At 44.7% G+C, this 19,489-nt stretch overlaps 1 protein-coding gene across 1 annotated transcript; it reads right to left on the reverse strand.

Moving 5' to 3' along the window:
- Nucleotides 1-1,516: 1,516 nt before the first annotated feature.
- GPATCH3 (G-patch domain containing 3) lies at nucleotides 1,517-18,232 on the reverse strand. Its single transcript, XM_058196391.1, has 7 exons — nucleotides 17,701-18,232; nucleotides 15,290-15,723; nucleotides 14,376-14,553; nucleotides 13,313-13,372; nucleotides 7,665-7,786; nucleotides 3,704-3,831; nucleotides 1,517-1,907 (listed from the first exon to the last, which is right to left on the reverse strand). Exons 1-7 carry the CDS (start codon nucleotides 18,215-18,217, stop codon nucleotides 1,694-1,696), a joined length of 1,653 nt encoding a protein of 550 aa, XP_058052374.1. The 5' UTR covers nucleotides 18,218-18,232; the 3' UTR covers nucleotides 1,517-1,693.
- Nucleotides 18,233-19,489: the final 1,257 nt, after the last annotated feature.

The raw sequence follows: 19,489 nt of genomic DNA on the forward strand, positions 1-19,489 counted from the left end.
AATGGTTTAAAACAGTGTTTGTTTCTCAACTTGGGTGACTTTTAAGATGAGAAGATCAATTGGTTGGAGAATTCTGGGAACTGATGTCCGCTCATTGTAAAGTCACCCAAGTCAAAAAACACTGGGCTAAACAATTATTATAGTGCAATTCTGGTAATCATTTCCTATCAGTTTTGTTTCTGATTAGGTTGTTGGTTTTCTATGATTGATTGATTGATTGATTGATTGATTTATATTATAAAACAATACAATATACAAATTAAAACAGAGACTTAAAATAACATATTCCATAAATGACCGAAAATTTAAAACCATCAAATTTAAAACCCATAAAATTCATAAATAATACCCCAATTAAAATTATTTAGAATTTTAAAAAGTTTAAAAGATTTAGGCCCGTCCCGCTTGAATAAATAAATGCGTTTTCAATTCACGGCGAAATGTTAAACAATGTTTAATGTTATGTAATTAGCTATTGCTAATTAACTGTAAAGCAGTCAGGTCCTTTGACTGTCCCTGCTCTGCCCATAGGTCATCAATCAAAAATCAGAAATCCAATGTAAATAAGCGCACGCCATGTATCTAATATAATTGTCTTGCTTTTATTTTGAAGGCAATTTTTATTTCAATTTATGTATATGCAGCATGGGACGCGGTGGCTCAGTGGCTAAGACGGTGAACTTGTCGATCGAAAGGTCGGCAGTTCAGCAGTTTGAATCCCTAGTGCCGTATAACGGGGTGAGCTCCTGTTACTTGTCCCAGCTTCTGCCAACCTAGCAGTTCAAAAACACATAAAAAATTCAAGTAGAAAAATAGGATCCACCTTTGGTGGGAAGGGAAGAGTGTTCTGTGCGCCTTTGGCATTTAGTCATGCCGGCCACATGACCACGGAGACATCTTCAGACAGCGCTGGCTCTTTGGCTTTGAAACCAAGATGAGCACCGCCCCCTAGACTTGGGAACGACTAGCACGTATGTGCGAGGGGAACCTTTACCTTTACCTTATGTATATGCATGGGTGCATGCCTATGCACCTTCAAAGCCCTACTGATTTGGCCCTCGACAACAGCTCGACAAGTCTCATGTGGCCTCAAGTGTGGCCTCTTGGGAAAATTAACTGCCCACCCCTGGGCTAGAGAGACAGAATGTAAGAGCAGCATTGCAAAGCAAAAACATAGAAACCACCTGTATCCATTTGATTTTACTTCTGTGTTGTCTCTTTTAAAATTTTGCTGGTCATTGACCAAATAAACATTGCTGTTAATGTATAACTGCTGGAGTTCAATCTTGTTGGTCAAGTTTACTCCTCTTTTAGTCAGAGTATAACCATTGCTCTTTAATTACACCATACGCTGGGCCAAACACCCTTCACTGCAAAAAAAAAGGTGTATGCAGGACACACCTTAAATCAAGGATGAAAATGCCAGCTTTCATACAGACTGATTACAGGGCAGTTATGTGAACTGTAGACATGCAGAGGTGGGATCAGCAATTACCCTTCAATTAATTTTATAGTAAAGAATCAAGAAGCAGAACCAGGTAGTTTTTCTTTTAATATAAATAATTAAAACCTGCTCTGGCTTGGCTATAATACATGTTTTGTTCAATAACAAACGGTAATAATTGTATATTTAAAAAATTGACCATTGAAAAAGCTGACACGATCTGAAAGTCCTCCCTTCCTGGCCAGTCCTTCATGGAGAACTGGAATTCTTCTGTATGCCGTGCTTGGCATGGACAAAAGACACATCTTGCCGGTACTTCATACTGATTGGCAGCTGACGCCGAAGTAGCTGATCTTCTGAGTCCACAGGATGAGGGTCATCGTAGATGGTAGAAATGAAGCCATAGCCGTCCCTACGTGGATTCTTGGCTTTGGTGAAAGTCTGGAGTTTTTCACCATGATACCTAAAGAAGAGCAGAGAATGAGTCGGTCTTCAGAGACAAATCAGAGATATTCTGTTTTCAGCTCTGTACAATATAAAAAGTATATTAAGTGGGAGGGGAATCCCAAATCTAGCAAATAACAAAGAATACAACTGATGCAATCCTTCTGTGAGCCTCATGAATATTTTATAAGGCTGCTGTTCTGAAATCTGGCAGAAACGTTTTTGCTTATTAGCATGCATATATCATATTTTTTGGAGTATGAGACGCACCTTTTCCCCCAAAAAAGAGGGTGAAAATCTGGGTGCGTCTTATACTCCAAATGTAGCCTCGTCCAGAGCTTAAGAGGCTTTTTTTCTGAAGTTCTGTTTTGGAGGCTTTCAGAGGCAGAAAAAAGATTTTTCTGAAATGGAGTTTCAGAGGCAGAAAAAAAAAAGCATTAAAAAGCAAGGCACAGAGCTCACAACCAAGGAACGTTGCTAAAATTCACCTCTGGGAACAGCTGATTGGGGGTATTCCAGGAGGAATCAGCTTTTTTCTTATTTTCCTCCCCAAAAACTAAGGTTATACTTAGTTATACTCTGGTGTGTATTATACTCCGAAAAATACGGTATGTTTAGTGTGTGAATATTTTCAGAAAATGACATGAAGTGACAAGGATACTTGTTGTATGTTTTGGTTAGGTTTATTTGGGAGAGAAGAAAAAATATTTGTTGCATTTAATGACTCAAACAAACTCTATTTAGAACCACTACAAGAATGATTAAAAGGTCCATGGAAATAAGGCATTCCAAATATTACAAGCATCTTTGGTGCCAATAGTTAAAACATCCACACACACACAAAAGCCAATAATAAGACATTCACAGTATAAAGACTTTCATCCTAACAGCCTGTACCAAACTATGATATCTAAATCACACGGACAACAATCACAGCCAAAGGGATAGTCATCCATCAAAAGTCCTATAGAATAGTTTGGGATTAACAATCTTCCAAAAAGCCTGCAGTGTGCCGGCCAATCTAATATCATGAATTATTCCACATTGTTGGGATCCTAATGGAGAAACAGCATCTTCAGCTTCCTTCACTTACGGTAGTCAGGAGTCTCTCCTTGGAAGCTTTCCTTCTTGGCCAGTCCTTCATGGGGCTGGAGGAGGAGGATCTGAAGATATCTTATGCCAAGCCATCCAGGATTTTATAGGTCAACTTTTTAATTCATCTTTTAGTTTGTATTAGTTTTCATATTTACTGAAATTATTTTCAGTAAAATCTCTCTACATAAAAAAAGCTGTGTGTGTGTGCTTGTGCATGTACCAGCATAACTCTGGAATGCCTAGAGCAATTTCAACCAAACTTGGTACACAGATGATTTTCTCTCTGGAAAAAAAATAGTGTGGGGGTAAGACACCTGTAACACCTCTCGGAGTGTGTGTTCTGTTGAGATGCAGCCTGTTGTGCCTTAAAATGGCTTCTATGTACTGCCTTAAAATGGCTTCTACTGTGCAGCACAGTGGAGTTGCCATGGTAACAGCTTCACAATACTCCACAAGGGGGCTCCCTCTGGTAAGGGGGAAAGTCCAACATTAGAAATTACGTTTGGTCCGGACATTTTCAACAAGGCTTTGATTATTCCTGAGAACAAATGTATGGCCATGATCAATAAAACTTTACTGCAACCTGGCCTGCCTGTACCGCTACTAGACCGAGACGACGTACTTCACGCAGATTACATACGAGAAAAGAACTACGTCAAACAGCTTAGTGCATATACCGCACTAGCTGCACTTACTCAGAAAGAGACCCGTATCACTCACCCCAAACCTCTCTTGCATCGGGGATTCCGTCCCTCATTGTCCAAGGCTTCAGCCATTCCTGAACTGCTGCTTCCCAAGCCAAGACCTTCGCTCCAGCCCTGTTTCTCCATCACTTTTCGGCCAATGCCCTGGGGCACAGAAAGAAAATCATTCTAAAGCAACAAAGCACTGAAGCCAGAATAAAGTGAGGAACCAGGTTTTTAATTAAAGAAACAGTGTCCTCATCATCAGAAGCATACAGGAAGTTCTCAACTTACCACAATTGAGCCCAAAATTTCCATTGCTAAGCAAGGCAGTTTAGTAAGTTTTGCTCCATTTTATGGAGACGCTTGTTAAGCAAATCACTGTGGTTGTTAAGTGAGCAATGTGGGTCATTAAGCATATCTGGCTTTTCCCATTGAGTTTGCTTGTCAGAAACCAGCTTGGAAAGGCTACAAATCAGAGGTCTCCAACCTTGGTCCCTTTAAGACTTGTGGACTTCAACTCCCAGAGTCCCTCAGCCAGCAAAGCTGGTTGAGGAACTCTGGGAGTTGAAGTCCACGAGTCTTAAAGGGACCAAGATTGGAGACCCCTGCTACAAATGGTAATCTGATGACCCTGGGACAGTGCAACTCCAGTAATGGATTTCAATTTAGTTTGCTACCAGTTCACTCGTGCGTGCGTGACGCTTCTGCATATGCACAGAAGCATCCAGGCAGGTGGGCGGAGCCTCCCTCCGCCACCGCTACTGGTTCGCCCAATCCGGTGCCCAAATTCTGATTGTGTGACCACAGGGATGCTGCAGTGGTTGTAAGTGTGAAAACCAATCACAAATCACTTTTTTTCATTGCTGTTTTAATTTCAAATGGTCACCAAACTAATGGTTCTATGTTGAACCATTAGTTTGGTTCAACATAGTTGGGGTGTCAGTTTTGGAAGGCAATTTTCTTTTTTTGCTTCTTAACTGCCACATATTTTAGCTGGGGAAGTTGGGAGGGGGTTGTTGTTGGAGCAGTAGAAAGTTAGTCATAACAACATTCTGTATTCAAAGACTTTTGCCTGCGTCTGATGGAGACTGCCTGAAGACTATCCAATTGAGTGTGAAGAGTTGATTGGACAATGTGACGAACTTGTGGGTGTGGGGCAGGGCTGTGAACTGTCAAGTGGGTGTGGAAAACCTGGAAGCTTTTAGGTTTTCCCTGCTGTGCCAACATGACATCTCTAATAAATTGGAACTTTGAGGAACCTCAAGCCTCGGAGCTTTATTTTGTTGGGAGTGTTCCTTGGAACCCTGACATGGGGGAATTTAGCATCACACAACAGCCGTCATTCTCCTTGCCTCTTGTGCTATAACCATACATTTCATTAACATCTGCAGCAAAATTCTTATCTCAACTAATGGCTTTTCAATATCTGATCTATTTTATTTCAGACAAGTAGTATGAGACAGTGGTGGGTTTCTACAGTTTCACCCCAGTTCGGGCAAACCAGTACTGGCAGCAACAGACTCCTCCCATTGGTCTGGACATCATCACGGATGCTCTGTGCATGCACAGAAATTCCACATGCGAGCAAAGCAAGTGTGCACATGCACTCACGGTTCCAAACCCTTCATTTAAACCCTGAGCTACCAGTATTCTCCTTTATTGGTCACAAGTAGTCTGTTGTGTCTTGTCCGCTCTCACCGCAGCCGGGGTCTGCTTATCTGCTCCCGAACACGGAGGAATGTATGCCTCCCGGCCCCAGTTCTGGCTCCATGCCCAGACAAACTGCAGAGGAGGGGGCACCTCCCGGTCCCAGCCCTGGCTCCATGCCCAAGCAGGCTGCAGAGGAGGGAGCACCCCCCGGCCCCAGCCCTGGCTCCATGCCCCGGCAAGCGAGCAGCTCCACCCCTCCCCTTCCTCCACAGCATGTGAGCCTGAGGAAAGTTTACTTCCAACAGCTGCTGATTGGAGTGACCCTCGCATCAGAAGATTGGATAGGCGGAGGCAACAGAAGGAAGGGACGGGCAGGCCTTAATGAGTGCTGAGTCATGGAGCCACACCCCATGGCCTATATAGTAAGTTTTTTAGATGAATGTTTTACTTTGTATATTTATGTGTTATTATATGGCTGTACACCGCCCTGAGTCCCTAGGGAGATAGGGCGGTATAAAAGTATGAATAAATAAATAAATAAATAAATAAATAAATAAATAAATAAATAAATGTAGTGCCCCCGATTCCAGTTGCTTGATTCGAGAATCCTGACTAGAGATAAGGATGCCATCTTTCCTCCAGAGTCTTAAAGGGACCAAGGTTGGAGACCCCTGCTACAAATGGTAATCTGATGACCCTGGGACAGTGCAACTCCAGTAGTGGATTTCAATTTAGTTTGCTACCAGTTCACTCGTGCGTGCGTGACGCTTCTGCATATGCACAGAAGCATCCAGGCAGGTGGGCGAAGCCTCCCTCCGCCACCACTACTGGTTCGCCCAATCCGGTATCCAAATTCTGATTGTGTGACCACAGGGATGCTGCAGTGGTTGTAAGTGTGAAAACCAATCACAAATCACTTTTTTTCATTGCTGTTTTAATTTCAAATGGTCACCAAACTAATGGTTCTATGTTGAACCATTAGTTTGGTTCAACATAGTTGGGGTGTCAGTTTTGGAAGGCAATTTTCTTTTTTTTGCTTCTTAACTGCCACATATTTTAGCTGGGGAAGTTGGGAGGGGGTTGTTGTTGGAGCAGTAGAAAGTTAGTCATAATAACATTCTGTATTCAAAGACTTTTGCCTGCGTCTGATGGAGACTGCCTGAAGACTGTATCCAGTTGAGTGTGAAGAGTTGATTGGACAATGTGATGAACTTGTGGGTGTGAGGCAGGGCTGTGAACTGCCAAGTGGGTGTGGAAAACCTGGAAGCTTTTAGGTTTTCCCAGCTGTGCCAACATGACATCTCTAATAAATTGGAACTTTGAGGAACCTCAAGCCTCGGAGCTTTATTTTGTTGGGAGTGTTCCTTGGAACCCTGACGTGGGGGAATTTAGCATCACACAACAGCCGTCATTCTCCTTGCCTCTTGTGCTATAACCATACATTTCATTAACATCTGCAGCAAAATTCTTATCTCAACTAATGGCTTTTCAATCTCTGACCTATTTTATTTCAGACAAGTAGTATGAGACAGTGGTGGGTTTCTACAGTTTCAACCCAGTTCGGGCAAACCAGTAGTGGCAGCGGCAGACTCCTCCCATTGGTCCGGACATCATCACGGATGCTCTGTGCATGCGCAGAAGTGCCACACGCGAGCAAAGCAAGTGTGCACATGCGCTCACGGTTCCAAACCCTTCATTTAAACCCTGAGCTACCAGTATTCTCCTTTATTGGTCACAAGTAGTCTGTTGTGTCTTGTCCGCTCTCACCGCAGCCGGGGTCTGCTTATCTGCTCCCGAACACGGAGGAATGTATGCCTCCCGGCCCCAGTTCTGGCTCCATGCCCAGACAAACTGCAGAGGAGGGGGCACCTCCCGGTCCCAGCCCTGGCTCCATGCCCAAGCAGGCTGCAGAGGAGGGAGCACCCCCCGGCCCCAGCCCTGGCTCCATGCCCAGGCAAACGGAGCAGCTACACCCCTCCCCTTCCTCCACAGCATGTGAGCCTGAGGAAAGTTTACTTCCAACAGCTGCTGATTGGAGTGACCCTCGCATCAGAAGATTGGATAGGCGGAGGCAACAGAAGGAAGGGACGGGCAGGCCTTAATGAGTGCTGAGTCATGGAGCCACACCCCATGGCCTATATAAAGGATCTGCTTTCTGGCAGTCTCTGAGTCAGGCAAAGTCGAACTTATCTTGCTGAAGTCACTTACTGGTCTCCTGCCTGCTCTGAGGACTTTGCTAGGACTTTGGGCAGAGCTGCAGAGGCAAGCCTGATTCGGATTTCCCTGACCCGGCCGTCAGCGGAGGAGTGGGACACGACATAGTCTATTCCAACTTCAGTTCTTACCTTGGTATATTTTTCAAAGTTCCCAATTCGTTGACCCAGGATAGACCCATCTTCTAAACCATCCCGAAGTCTCTGTTCAAACCGCATCTGTACCAAATCTTTAGCATCTTTGTCACCGCCATCTAGAACAAATGGAAATCCCATATAAATTTTCTGCCACAAGAAAAGAGAAAGATCCAATAGGATTTACAGGAGGGAGGCTTTGTCTACATACGGGGCATATGAATATAGAAGGCCCGGGTGCTGCTTCTGGTGAAATGAGACCAGGCAGAAAAATGGGGGAAAATGTCCACCAAGACTTTGGACAGTTAGTGAAGGAGGTAGGTAAAGGCAGCTTTAGATGGTCAGCACTTGAGTTCAAAGGATGGCTTTCCAAAAACATCCAATAAGTGTCAGATCCCTAACATGATGCTGCCAATCTTCAAGGGAAAGGGGGGACCCCTGGATATATTATTTAGTTTATTACTTTCTTCCATTTATCTTTCACAGTCTGTACCCTACTGATTTACAACCTTTATCCTGGCGCCCATGCGCCCTGAGATTTTCTCACCTTTTGGGGAATGTAAGGGGAGGGACGGCCATGTGGGTTGAATCACACTGAAAGCTGGCAGAGGATGACCCTGAGAAAGTTCCTTTATCAAGTTCTCAGGAGCATGAGTTACAACTGCACACCTGTGGATTGGCTGAATCTACATTGGAACTGTAGGGAGGGGTTTCTAATTCCTTTATCCTAACTGTATTGCCCGAGGGAATTCAGAGTCTGCTTTTCTTTCATCTTGCTATCACTCCAGCTCAATAAAAGGTTCCTTTTGAAATGCCAAAGTTTCAAAAGTCTTTACTTTCTTGAACAAGGAGGAGAGGCTGGACCTTACATAAAGCTCTTTTCACCAATCCTGTTTTGCTGGCTGAAGTGGCTTCAATTTAATTAGGGCTGATTTTACATTCAATGCCTTAAGAAATGGATTGACAGCAAAAACTGCCTTTAATTAACCGATTAGATCTTCAAACATTCTGTTTGTTTGTTCCATTGAACAATATATATATATAAGGAAGTATCTCACTTATTTAAGGGAGAAGAATCATTCTAGTGAGGAATTTATCAGCAGCAGCAGCAGCAGCAGTTAGGGATGAACTCATTTTTGTGCCAAGTTCTGCCCGATACGAGATATGAGATATTCTTCGTTGGAACTCCGTCGCCTGCGAGGTTCCTCCGCCTCGCAGGAATGGCCCTCTACGTTATCGGGGGCCTATCTCAATGATGGGTTTTGGGACCCAGAGAGATGGCATGCGTCAAGAAAGAACCTTTGGGGATTTTTAGATAAAAGGTTTTTAAGGGGAGGGAGGGTAAAGTCGGGTAACGGGGGAAACCCATCGGGGAGGGAGCCAGTCCTTGCGAGTGCTCGTGGCGATATTTTATTAGGTTCGGAGGTGAAGGGGGAGGCTCATTTTTCTACTCTAGAGGGTTGTTCCATCAGCACGGTAAGTGGGAGGGGCAGATATGGCAGGAGCGGGGGGCCCCATCATGTTCAGGGGGTGCGCACTCGCTGTTTAAGAGCGATTGCGCGCTCCGGCCCCTCAGACTCTTCCCGTTCCCCGAGTGGTCAGCATCCCCAGGGCTTGGACCTTCGGCTGATGTTATGCAATGCAAGGTCCGTAGTGAACAAAGCCCCCCTGATTTATGATCTTATACGGGGGGGAGCTGCGGACCTTATGGGCATTTCGGAGACTTGGTTGGGCACTGAAGGGGGGGTTCCCCTTGTAGATATGTGCCCACCGGGTTTCCGAGCATTTCATCAGCCGAGGGCCCAAGGTAGGGGTGGGGGGGTGGCGGTTGTTATTAAGGAGAGTCTGGAGCCAAGGGAGGCCACTGTACCTCAGATAGCCGGGTGTGAATCCCTTTACGTGAAGTGGGGGCGTAGGATGCAGGTGGGCTTCTTGATCACGTACCTGGCTCCTTGCTACGTGTCAACAGCCCTGCCCGAGCTGCTTGAGGTGATAGTCGGGATGGCAGTTGATACCTCTAGGCTTATAGTCATGGGGGACTTCAACTTGCCGTTGGCCGGCGTAGCATCAATGGCAGCCCGGGAGTTCATGGCCTCCATGACGGCCATGGACCTGACCCAATTAGTTGATGGCCCCACCCACATTGGGGGAAGCACACTGGACCTGATTTTTGTCTCTGGACAGTGGCTGAATGATCTGGAATTAGGAGAATTAGTCATTGAACCTTTGTCATGGTCAGATCATTCTCACCTTCGCCTGGACTTTCGGACCGCCACTCAACACCGCAAGGAGATGGGACCAATGCGTTGGTTTCGTTCCAGGCGACTGATGGACCTGGAGAGGTTCCTGACGGAGCTTGGGCCGTTCCCTGGTGATCTGGCCCACGGCTCGGCCGAGGAGCTCGTCACGACCTGGGAACGGGCCGCGGCGGGCGCTTTGGACCATGTCGTGCCTTTGCGGCCTCTGATCCGGCGTAGGTCTCAACCGACTTCCTGGTTTTCCGAGGAGCTGAGGGAGATGAAACGCCGGAAAAGATGCCTAGAGAGTGTCTGGAGGTCCAGCCATTCGGAAGCTGACCGAACACTAGTTAGGTCCTATATTCAGACCTACCTAGTGGCATTGAGGGAGGCCAAGCGTGCCTACGTTTCCACCCTCATTGCGTCGGCAGATAACCGCCCAGCCTCCCAGTTTAGGGTGACTCGCTCTCTCCTTCATCAGGAGGTGCGCGATGATCCCTTACAGGGGTGTGCCGAGGATTTTAGTAAGTATCTGTACGATAAAATCGCTCAGCTTCGGGACGGTTTGGACCAAAATTGGGTAGATTCAGGCGAGATGACGGAGGCTAGTCTTGTCGAGACCATCTGGGAGGAGTTTGACCCTGTGGCTCCTGAGGACATGGACAGGCTGCTGGGACGACTGAATGCCACCACATGTTTATTGGACCCGTGTCCCTCCTGGTTGGTACTGGCCACTCAGGAGGTTACACGAGGCTGGCTCCAGGGAATTGTTAACACTTCTCTGAGGGAGGGTGTTGTTCCCACCATCTTGAAAGAGGCGGTGGTGAGGCCCCTCCTCAAGAAGCCCTCCCTGGACCCAGCTGTTTTGGGAAACTATCGTCCAGTCTCCAACCTTCGCTTTGTGGCGAAGGTTGTTGAGAGTGTGGTGGCATATCAGTTACCCCAGTACCTGGATGAATCTGTCTATCTAGACCCGTTCCAGTCCGGTTTTCGGCCCGGGTACAGCACGGAGACAGCTTTGGTCACGTTGGTAGATGATCTCTGGAGGGCTCGGGACAGGGGTTATTCCTCTGCCCTGGTCTTCTTAGATCTCTCAGCTGCTTTTGATACCATCGACCACGGTATCCTGCTGTGACGGTTGGGGAGTTTGGGAGTGGGGGGCACCGTTTTTCGGTGGTTCTCATCCTACCTCTCCAACCGATCGCAGACAGTGTTGGCAGGGGGGCAGAGATCGACCGCAAGGCGCCTCATGTGTGGGGTGCCGCAGGGGTCGGTTCTCTCGCCTCTCCTGTTCAATATCTATATGAAGCCGCTGGGTGAGGTCATCAGTGGTTTTGGGGTGAGATACCAACTGTACGCTGATGATACTCAGCTGTACATTTCCAACCCGGACCACCCCAATGAAGCTGTCGAAGTGTTGTCTCGGTGTCTGGAGGCCGTGCGGGTCTGGATGGGGAGAAACAGGCTCAAGCTCAACCCCTCCAAGACTGAGTGGCTGTGGATGCCGGCATCCTGGTACAGTCAGCTGCAACCGCTGCTGACTGTTGGGGGCGAATCATTGGCCCCAATGAAGAGGGTGCGCAATCTAGGCGTTCTCCTGGATGGACGGTTGTCTTTTGAGGAACATCTGGCGACCGTCTCCAGGAGGGCTTTTTACCAGGTCTGCCTGGTCCGCCAGTTACGCCCCTTTCTAGATCGGGATTCCCTATGCACAGTCACTCATGCCCTCGTCACTTCTCGCCTGGACTACTGCAATGCTCTCTACATGGGGCTTCCCTTGAAGAGCACCCGGAGGCTCCAGTTGGTCCAGAATGGAGCTACGCGGGTGATAGAGGGAGCCCCTCGGGGCTCCCATATAACACCTATCCTGCGCAGGCTGCACTGGCTTCCTGTGGTCTTCCGAGTGTACTTCAAGGTGTTGATTACCACCTTTAAAGCGCTCCATGGCTTAGGACCGGGATATTTACGGGACTGCCTTCTGCTACCAGTTGTCTCCCATCGACCAGTGCGCTCCCATAGAGAGGGTCTCCTCAGGGTGCCGTCAGTCAAACAATGTCGGCTGGTGACCCCCAGGGGGAGAGCCTTCTCTGTGGGAGCACCTACCCTCTGGAATGAGCTTCCTCCAGGACTTCGTCAACTCCCTGACCTCCGGACCGTTCGCCGCGAGCTGAAGACGTATTTATTTTTTCACGCAGGACTGGCATAAAAATGGGTTTTTAATAGGATTTTTAAATGGGATTTTAAATTGGGTTTTATTTTATGTATTGTATTTTAAATTATTGCCTAAATTTAATAAGTTTTTTAATTTCGGTTTTATTGTATTGTATGTTATTGTTATTTTATCTGGCTGTTAACCTCCCTGAGTCCTTCGGGAGAAGGGCGGTATAAAAATTAAATAATAATAATAATAATAATAATAATAATAATAATAATAATAATAATAATAATAATAATAATAATAATAATAATAATTTGCTGCCTTTGGGATTCTATATACAAATGTAACTCTATACTTAGTAATGAGACAGGATAGTTTAAGAAGAGATGAGATGGAACAAACTAGTTCTGTTTATATTGACAATCAGGAATAGATAAACCAAAACAGATAGAATTTTAAAGCTACATGCTACTGCAAGTGCAGATGCCACCAGGAAGATACAATAGAAGGGCACCTAGACTTGCAATCCTTTGAAATTTAGCCATATAGGTAGTCCTCAGTTACCCCAATTGGAACCAGCAACTCCATTGCTAATGGACACAGTCATTAAACGAGATATCAAGGGATTACAATTCATAATTTCACTGCTGGCTTCGCAACTGACTCTACTTGTTGAAAGCCAGCAGTGAAGTGTGCAAACAGCAATAGCACCTAGACTTATATACCGCTTTAAAGTGCTTTCCAGCCCTCTCTAGTTTACAGTTTACAGAGTCAGCCTATTGCCCCCAACAATCTGGGTCCATATTTTACTGACCTCAGAAGGATGGAGGACTGAGTCAACCTTGAGCTGGTCAGGATTGAACTGCTGGCAGTCAGCAGAATTAACCTGCAATACTGCATTCTAACCACTGTGCCACCATGTCTCTGGGATCGTGTGACTGCAAGATGCTGCAACAGTTATAAGTGTGAGGACTGGTCATAAAGTTACTTTTTCTGCACCATTGTAACTTCAAACGGTTGCTAAATAGGGCAGTCTTTAAGCAAGGATTTCCTGTAGCTTTGCATTGAAGAACAAAGTAACTTTCATATTTTCAATTTTGAATTGTGTTTGGACAGAACGTCAGGGCAAGATGAATGTACAGTAGTAGCTCACCCTGCCAGGAGAGAGCAAGTCCGATACTTGCTAAACTGAAGCTTCCAGTTACACTGGAATGCAGATTCTATTTACTCCTGTCAACATAGATCAATACCTTTGTCATAGTAGATACTCATGTCGACATCCCAATCGTCAGCTGTCTCTTCATCAAAATCTGCCAAAAGAAAAGTTCTGTGTGAAGAAAGCATATGCAACTCATTGCCACCACTCTTCCTGTGTTACTGTCCCCCTGCTTTACAAGATCCAAGTGCTTGATAAACGCTGCATGTATTGAAGCAAAGCCAGATTTTATATCCTGTCTTGTTCCTAGCCTTTTATAAAATGGGAACATAAAAAGGATATCCTCTCCACTATGAACTTGCCCTGTGCCAATAATATTTATTGAGTCCTTTGCTCTAATTGCCCTAATTCTACCCTAATCTTTGGGGAGGGGGCAAGGAAGAGGAGGAAGAGGAGGACAGAACTAAATTTAGAATAACTTTATTGTCACTTTGTACATTAATCGGCATACATTAAAATGAAATTTTGTTGCATACAGCTCTCAAAGGGTCACCACCTCCAATACACACTACATAAACACGACAAAATAAATAAATATCAAATTTTACATATACCCACATATATGATACAGAAAAACAACACAGTCTAGTTCGGATGTATACATGTACATGGCGAGAAAAACAAATCTTGCGAGTTTACCAGACGGATGCCATAGAGAACAAAGCTGTTACAGAATCTGGTAGTCCTGTTAGAAATATTTTGAAACCTCCTCCCAGAGGGGAGAAACAGAAACAGACCGTAAAATGAGTGTGTGGGGGTCTCTAACAATGCTTTGAGCTCTAAACACATAGTGCTTATAAGCAGCATCCTGAATAACAGGAAGCAAACGTTCTATCTCAGGCACTGCTGCCACCAAACCGAACAGTGATGCAGTTTGCTAAAATGCTGTCAACTGTGAAATAAAGGAAGATGTATGAATGCATGCCAGCAACTAACCCTGCTTGTGATATTTCTACGTACCTCAGGCATCAGCATTTCTATATGCTTCATTCATGAGAAAGGGCCAAGTATTTACAAAGAGGGTACAAAAGTGATCATTGAAAAAAAAGCATCCAGACTTTAGTAGCAACACAGAATTAAGACCTCTGTTAATTTACCTGCTCCCTCTTCTTGCCAATATTGTGCATCTGTGTAGAAGACCAACCCGGAGCCTCCTTTCTCCCACTTTAGCTCAATTTCCTCCTCATACAAACGTTCCTTTGTGCGTTCCTGGCTGGTGACATCTTCATGCAAGGCCTCATGTCGTTCCCACTCTTCACATCTATCATCATCCTCCTATAGCAGCAAGTCAGATGATCAGGAACAGAAGAATAATGCAGCTAAAATTTGGCCTTTTTTTTTTTAGCTGTGTATTTTGTGAAAAGAAAGGATCTTTCTATTAAAGTACACAGCTTCGAATGCATACCATTAAATTATCACAGGCAGTCCTGAGAATGCAAAAGCTAAAAAATATCAGGCCAAACACCAGAAAAGCAACTCCAGTTGCTTCGGCTAATCAGTTCTGACTTCAGATTCACAAGAACCTTTTCTAGCTTGTAAAAAGGTAAAAGTTTCCCTCGCACATATGTGCTAGTCATTCCCGACTCTAGGGGGCGGTGCTCATCTCCGTTTCAAAGCCGAAGAGCCAGCAATGTCCAAAGACGTCTCCGTAGTCATGTGGCCGGCATGACTAAACACCAAAGGCGCACGGAATGCTGTTCCCTTCCCACCAAAGGTGGTCCCTATTTTTCTACTTGCGTTTTTTATTGCTTTCGAACTGCTAGATTGGCAGAAGCTGGGACAAGGCACAGAAGCTCACTCCATTACGCGGCACTCGGGATTCAAACCACTGAACTGCCAACCTTTCGATCAATAAGCTCAGCGTCTTAGCCACTGCGCCCCTTTCTAGCTTGTACACATTAATAAATAATGTTCTTTTCCCCCTCAAAGAAATAAAGTAGCAACTTTAACTAGATACCAGTAATAACATATATAATAGCTCTGTGTTTGACAATTAGAAGAACCTACTTACGCAATCCGGTTCAGAGTCATCGGTTTCCTTCTTTTCTGGATCTTCGTGGTCTTCCTCTTCTGCATCACCATCTTGATTTCCTAACTCTACACTTGGCAAGTAATCGCCTTCTGTTATTTCTTCTCCTGTAGCTGTGTAAACTCGCTCTTCTTCTACAACAATATTAGTCCCCTCATATGAAAATGGTACATTCCCATACCTGCGAGATGAGCCAGATTTAGGGAACTGTAACTGCAGTTTTTTAATGACACGGCTGGGCATTCGGCAAGTTCTGATAAGCTCTAAGAAGACTTGCAACGGAGTTCCCACATTTCCATAAGGCATTACAGCGGGAGGATTCAGTTCAGGGAGTCGTTCAAAATCATCCTGAGTGAAAGTTTCTCTTGATATAGTATGATACTCCTTTTTGGTTTTATAACAAAATAAACCGGTCTCTGTGAATATACACATAAATGTATAGGTAAGAAAGAAAGCTAGTACAATAACAGTTTGCATTATTTTGGGCTACTGGATATGGGCTGCAAAAAAACACCAGATGATAATTGTCTTCTAGCTTTTTCAGCCCATATTTAGCAGCACTAGTATTTACTATGTTTGCACAGTGGTCTCACACTCTGCTTAACTTCTATCTGTTCAACTTCTATAGCTGCCCATCTCACATATATGACTTTGGACAACTCACAAAGTTAACAGAAAAATAACAACAGACACCCCACTCCCTAATCAAACATACAGAAACCATTACGAACACTAACATTATTATTAGAACCATAAAATAATCTGCATGGGTGTAATCCAATTTACGAACAATGTAGTCATTTAGCAGGTTCCACGTCACCGTTGCCAGATCCCCAACTATGACAGCAAAGTCAAGCTTTCAGGCTCTTTGTGAAGGTCAGAAGAGTCAGGCCAATTTAAGTTCTAGGTAACGATGCCCCAAAAGGGCAAGTGCCTGCCAGAGCAGGAAAGATTCTCTTCCTGGGTACTATCAGGTGACATCCCTTAATAGATGGTAGCCATAACAAGCCTATCCCAAGATGTGATGTCATAGCAGATATAAACAAAGAGAGACAATTCCTCCAATCCTTAAATCCTCTTCCTGCTCCTTTCTTCTAGACCATTGGTTCCTAAACATTGTCATCACACCTCCCTTTAGTGTAACAATGTACACAGCTCTCACCAAAACCCAATCCCAAACTGACACAAACGAACAATGAAAACAATACAGTGACAGTGTGCGAAAAGTGGGTTATTAACTCGCAGTTTGGGGATCCCTGTTCTAGATGCAAAGCGGAGAAACGATGACATGAAACCCGCTTCTGATGTGACGTTTGTCACAGAACCCAGGAAGGGCACCCCTTCTGTCTCTTTTAGAATAGAATTTTAGAATAGAATAGAATAGAATAGAACTCACAGTATCATCTATTGTAATGTCCTTCCTGTCAAAGACTACTTCAGCTTTAATTGCAATAATACTAGAGCAACTAATAGATTTAAACTTAATGTCAACCGCTTTAATCTAGATTGCAGAAAATATGACTTCTGTAACAGAATCATCAGTGCTTGGAATATTTTACCTGACTCTGTGGTCTCTTCTCATAATCCTAAAAGCTTTAAACAAAAACTTTCTACTAGTGACCTCACCCCATTCCTAAGAGGACCATAATGGGCGTGCATAAGAGCACAAACGTGCCTACCGTTCCTGTCCTATTGTTTTTCTTTTCTTCTTCCTATATATATATATGCTTATACCTCCTTATATTTACTCATATAAATGTTTATATACTATATAATCTTTTTGCATGATACCTACATATATTGTTGTGACAAAATAAATAAATAAATAAATAAATAAATAAATAAATAAATAAATAAATAAGTGTGATTGGACACACAAGGAATTTGTCTTTGGTGCATAAATTTGTATTTAAAAGTTTTAAGGCATCAACTGAATTTAATTGTCTATTCTTTTTGCTGTTTTATATGTATTATATGTTTTCTGTTGTTTTATTGGCTGTGAACCGCCCTGAGTCCTTCGGGAGATGGGCGGTATACAAATATAATAATTAATAATAATAATAATAATAATAATAATAATAATAATAATAATAATAATAATAATATGCTCTCAGTGTGGATAAAAGATATGTTCATCAAGAATCATTAGGTACAACACTTAATGATAATGAATAGAATAGAATAGAATAGAATAGAATAGAATAGAATAGAATAGATTCTTTTATTGGCCAAGCGTGATTGGACACACAAGGAAGTTGTCTTGGTGCAGATGCTCCCAGTGTACATAAAAGAAAAGATACCTTCATCAAGGTACAACACTTACAACACTTAATGATAGTCGTAGGGTACAAATTTAACACTTAATGATACGACACTTGCTAGTCATTTAATACCTCTGTCCGGGGAAATCCGGACTCTTCGTATGACGCACCGCTCAGGCAGCGTCTCCCCCTGCGCGTCGATCCACCGTTTGCCCGAATACATGCGAACCAAGCGGAGAGACCACCCGGGCTTCACCGCCACCAGGCAGCAGCAGGTCCGCCCTCCTGGCCTCGAAGGGCCGCCCATTTGCTCCTCCCGCTCAGGGCGATGCCGGTAATGGAAGCAAAGGAAGCCGCCGGCTTCGATGAACTGGCTGGAGGAGGGGCGGAGATCGGCAGAGCGCGGCTGGGCTGGAACGCAGCTCATCAGGCAGCAGCAGGTCCGCCCTCCTGGCCTCGAAGGGCCGCCCATTTGCTCCTCCCGCTCAGGGCGATGCCGGTAATGGAAGCAAAGGAAGCCGCCGGCTTCGATGAACTGGCTGAAGTAGGAGCGGAGATCGGCAGAGCGAAGCTGGGCTGGAACGCAGCTCACCAGGCAGTAGCGGTCGCCGCGTTCCGGGGAGGAAGAAGCCAGAGCTACCTCCGCCATCTTGCAACGCCTGGGATGCGTCACGTGACCTCGCGCGGGACCGGCTGCGCGACGCGGATTGATGGCGTCACTACTGAACGGAAACGGCCCCTATATCATGGCCATAGAGATAAGTTGAAGGCCAACTCGCAGAAAAGCCCATAGGCAAAAAAACCCACAGCAATGTTATGTTAAGTGTTTGTTTGGTTGCGAACATACTTCTGACTTACAGAAAACTCAAGCTTTAGAATAGATCCTCTTCGGTTGTGACGCTCAATAAATCAAGCTTTGCATACAGAAATGTCAGAAGGTGGAATTCAGAGTTGGGGGAAATATTCACTTAGCGACTGAATTTAGACTAGTGTTATTCAACTTCAGCAACCCTTACTCGCTGGGAGTTCTGAAGAGTTGAATCTATCTTAAATTTGCTGAATTGGGAAACACTGATTTAGACCAGGGGTCTCCAACCTTGGCATCTTTAAGACTTGTGGACTTCAACTCCCAGAGTTCTACAAAGTTGCCAAGGTTGGAGACCCCTCATTTAGACAACATGCTATACCTGGTTTCCTTGAATAATTAGGTATACCTATTATACCAGGGGTCTCCAACCTTGGTCCCTTTAAGACTTGTGGACTTCTACTCCCAGAGTTCCTCAGCCAGCTTTGCTGGCTGAGGGACTCTGGGAGTTGAAGTCCACAAGTCTTAAAGGAACCAAAGTTGGAGACCCCTGTATTATACCTTTGAATAATAATTGAATATTGAATAATAATATATTGAATGCACTTGCAGTCTCTTGTAGGAAGTTAGCACTCACCCTTCTTCCTTGGAAAATAAGATACTGGTATTTTAGGAAATATTAAGAGGGCAGAATATTTCCCCTAAAAGGGAGGCAGAAACTCAGCCCTCCACCTTTGTCAATGGGCCATTGAGGCCTGGGCCAGTCTATTCTACCTTAACGAAGATCTACCTCCTTCAAACAGAGACATAATAGAAATTGCCTAAAGCCCTTTCATTACATCATCACCCAGCAAGGCTCAACCAAGCTTGGGACTCATGAACACAACTTACAAAGTTGTCCTTGTATGGCTCCATGGGAGTCTGACAACCAACCAGAATACAAGCTCAAATTCAAAAGCCCAGAGACGGCATAAAAGCCGGCACTCTCAGCATCTCTTCCCTTTTTTCTCTTCATCCAAGATCTTCAAGGCAGGTGAGCCTGCCCACCATTAAAACCATCTTTCCAAGCAGCCACCATGTTTCCCGTGTCTTTCTCCCCCACTTGGAACTGAACCC

The sequence above is a fragment of the Ahaetulla prasina genome, chromosome 10 (assembly GCF_028640845.1).
Source record: "Ahaetulla prasina isolate Xishuangbanna chromosome 10, ASM2864084v1, whole genome shotgun sequence".
In the NCBI taxonomy this organism is placed as follows: Eukaryota; Metazoa; Chordata; class Lepidosauria; order Squamata; family Colubridae; genus Ahaetulla; species Ahaetulla prasina.

Bases quoted from the DNA above. Each gene is read 5' to 3' on its own strand.
- GPATCH3 (XM_058196391.1), bottom strand. From the start codon at position 18,217: ATGGCGGAGGTAGCTCTGGCTTCTTCCTCCCCGGAACGCGGCGACCGC. The intron at 14,554-15,289 runs GTAAGTAGGTTC...TTGCTGCTATAG, and splicing joins ATGACTCTGAACCGGATTGC to GAGGATGATGATAGATGTGA. The intron at 13,373-14,375 runs GTAAATTAACAG...TTCTTTTGGCAG, and splicing joins TTGGCAAGAAGAGGGAGCAG to ATTTTGATGAAGAGACAGCT.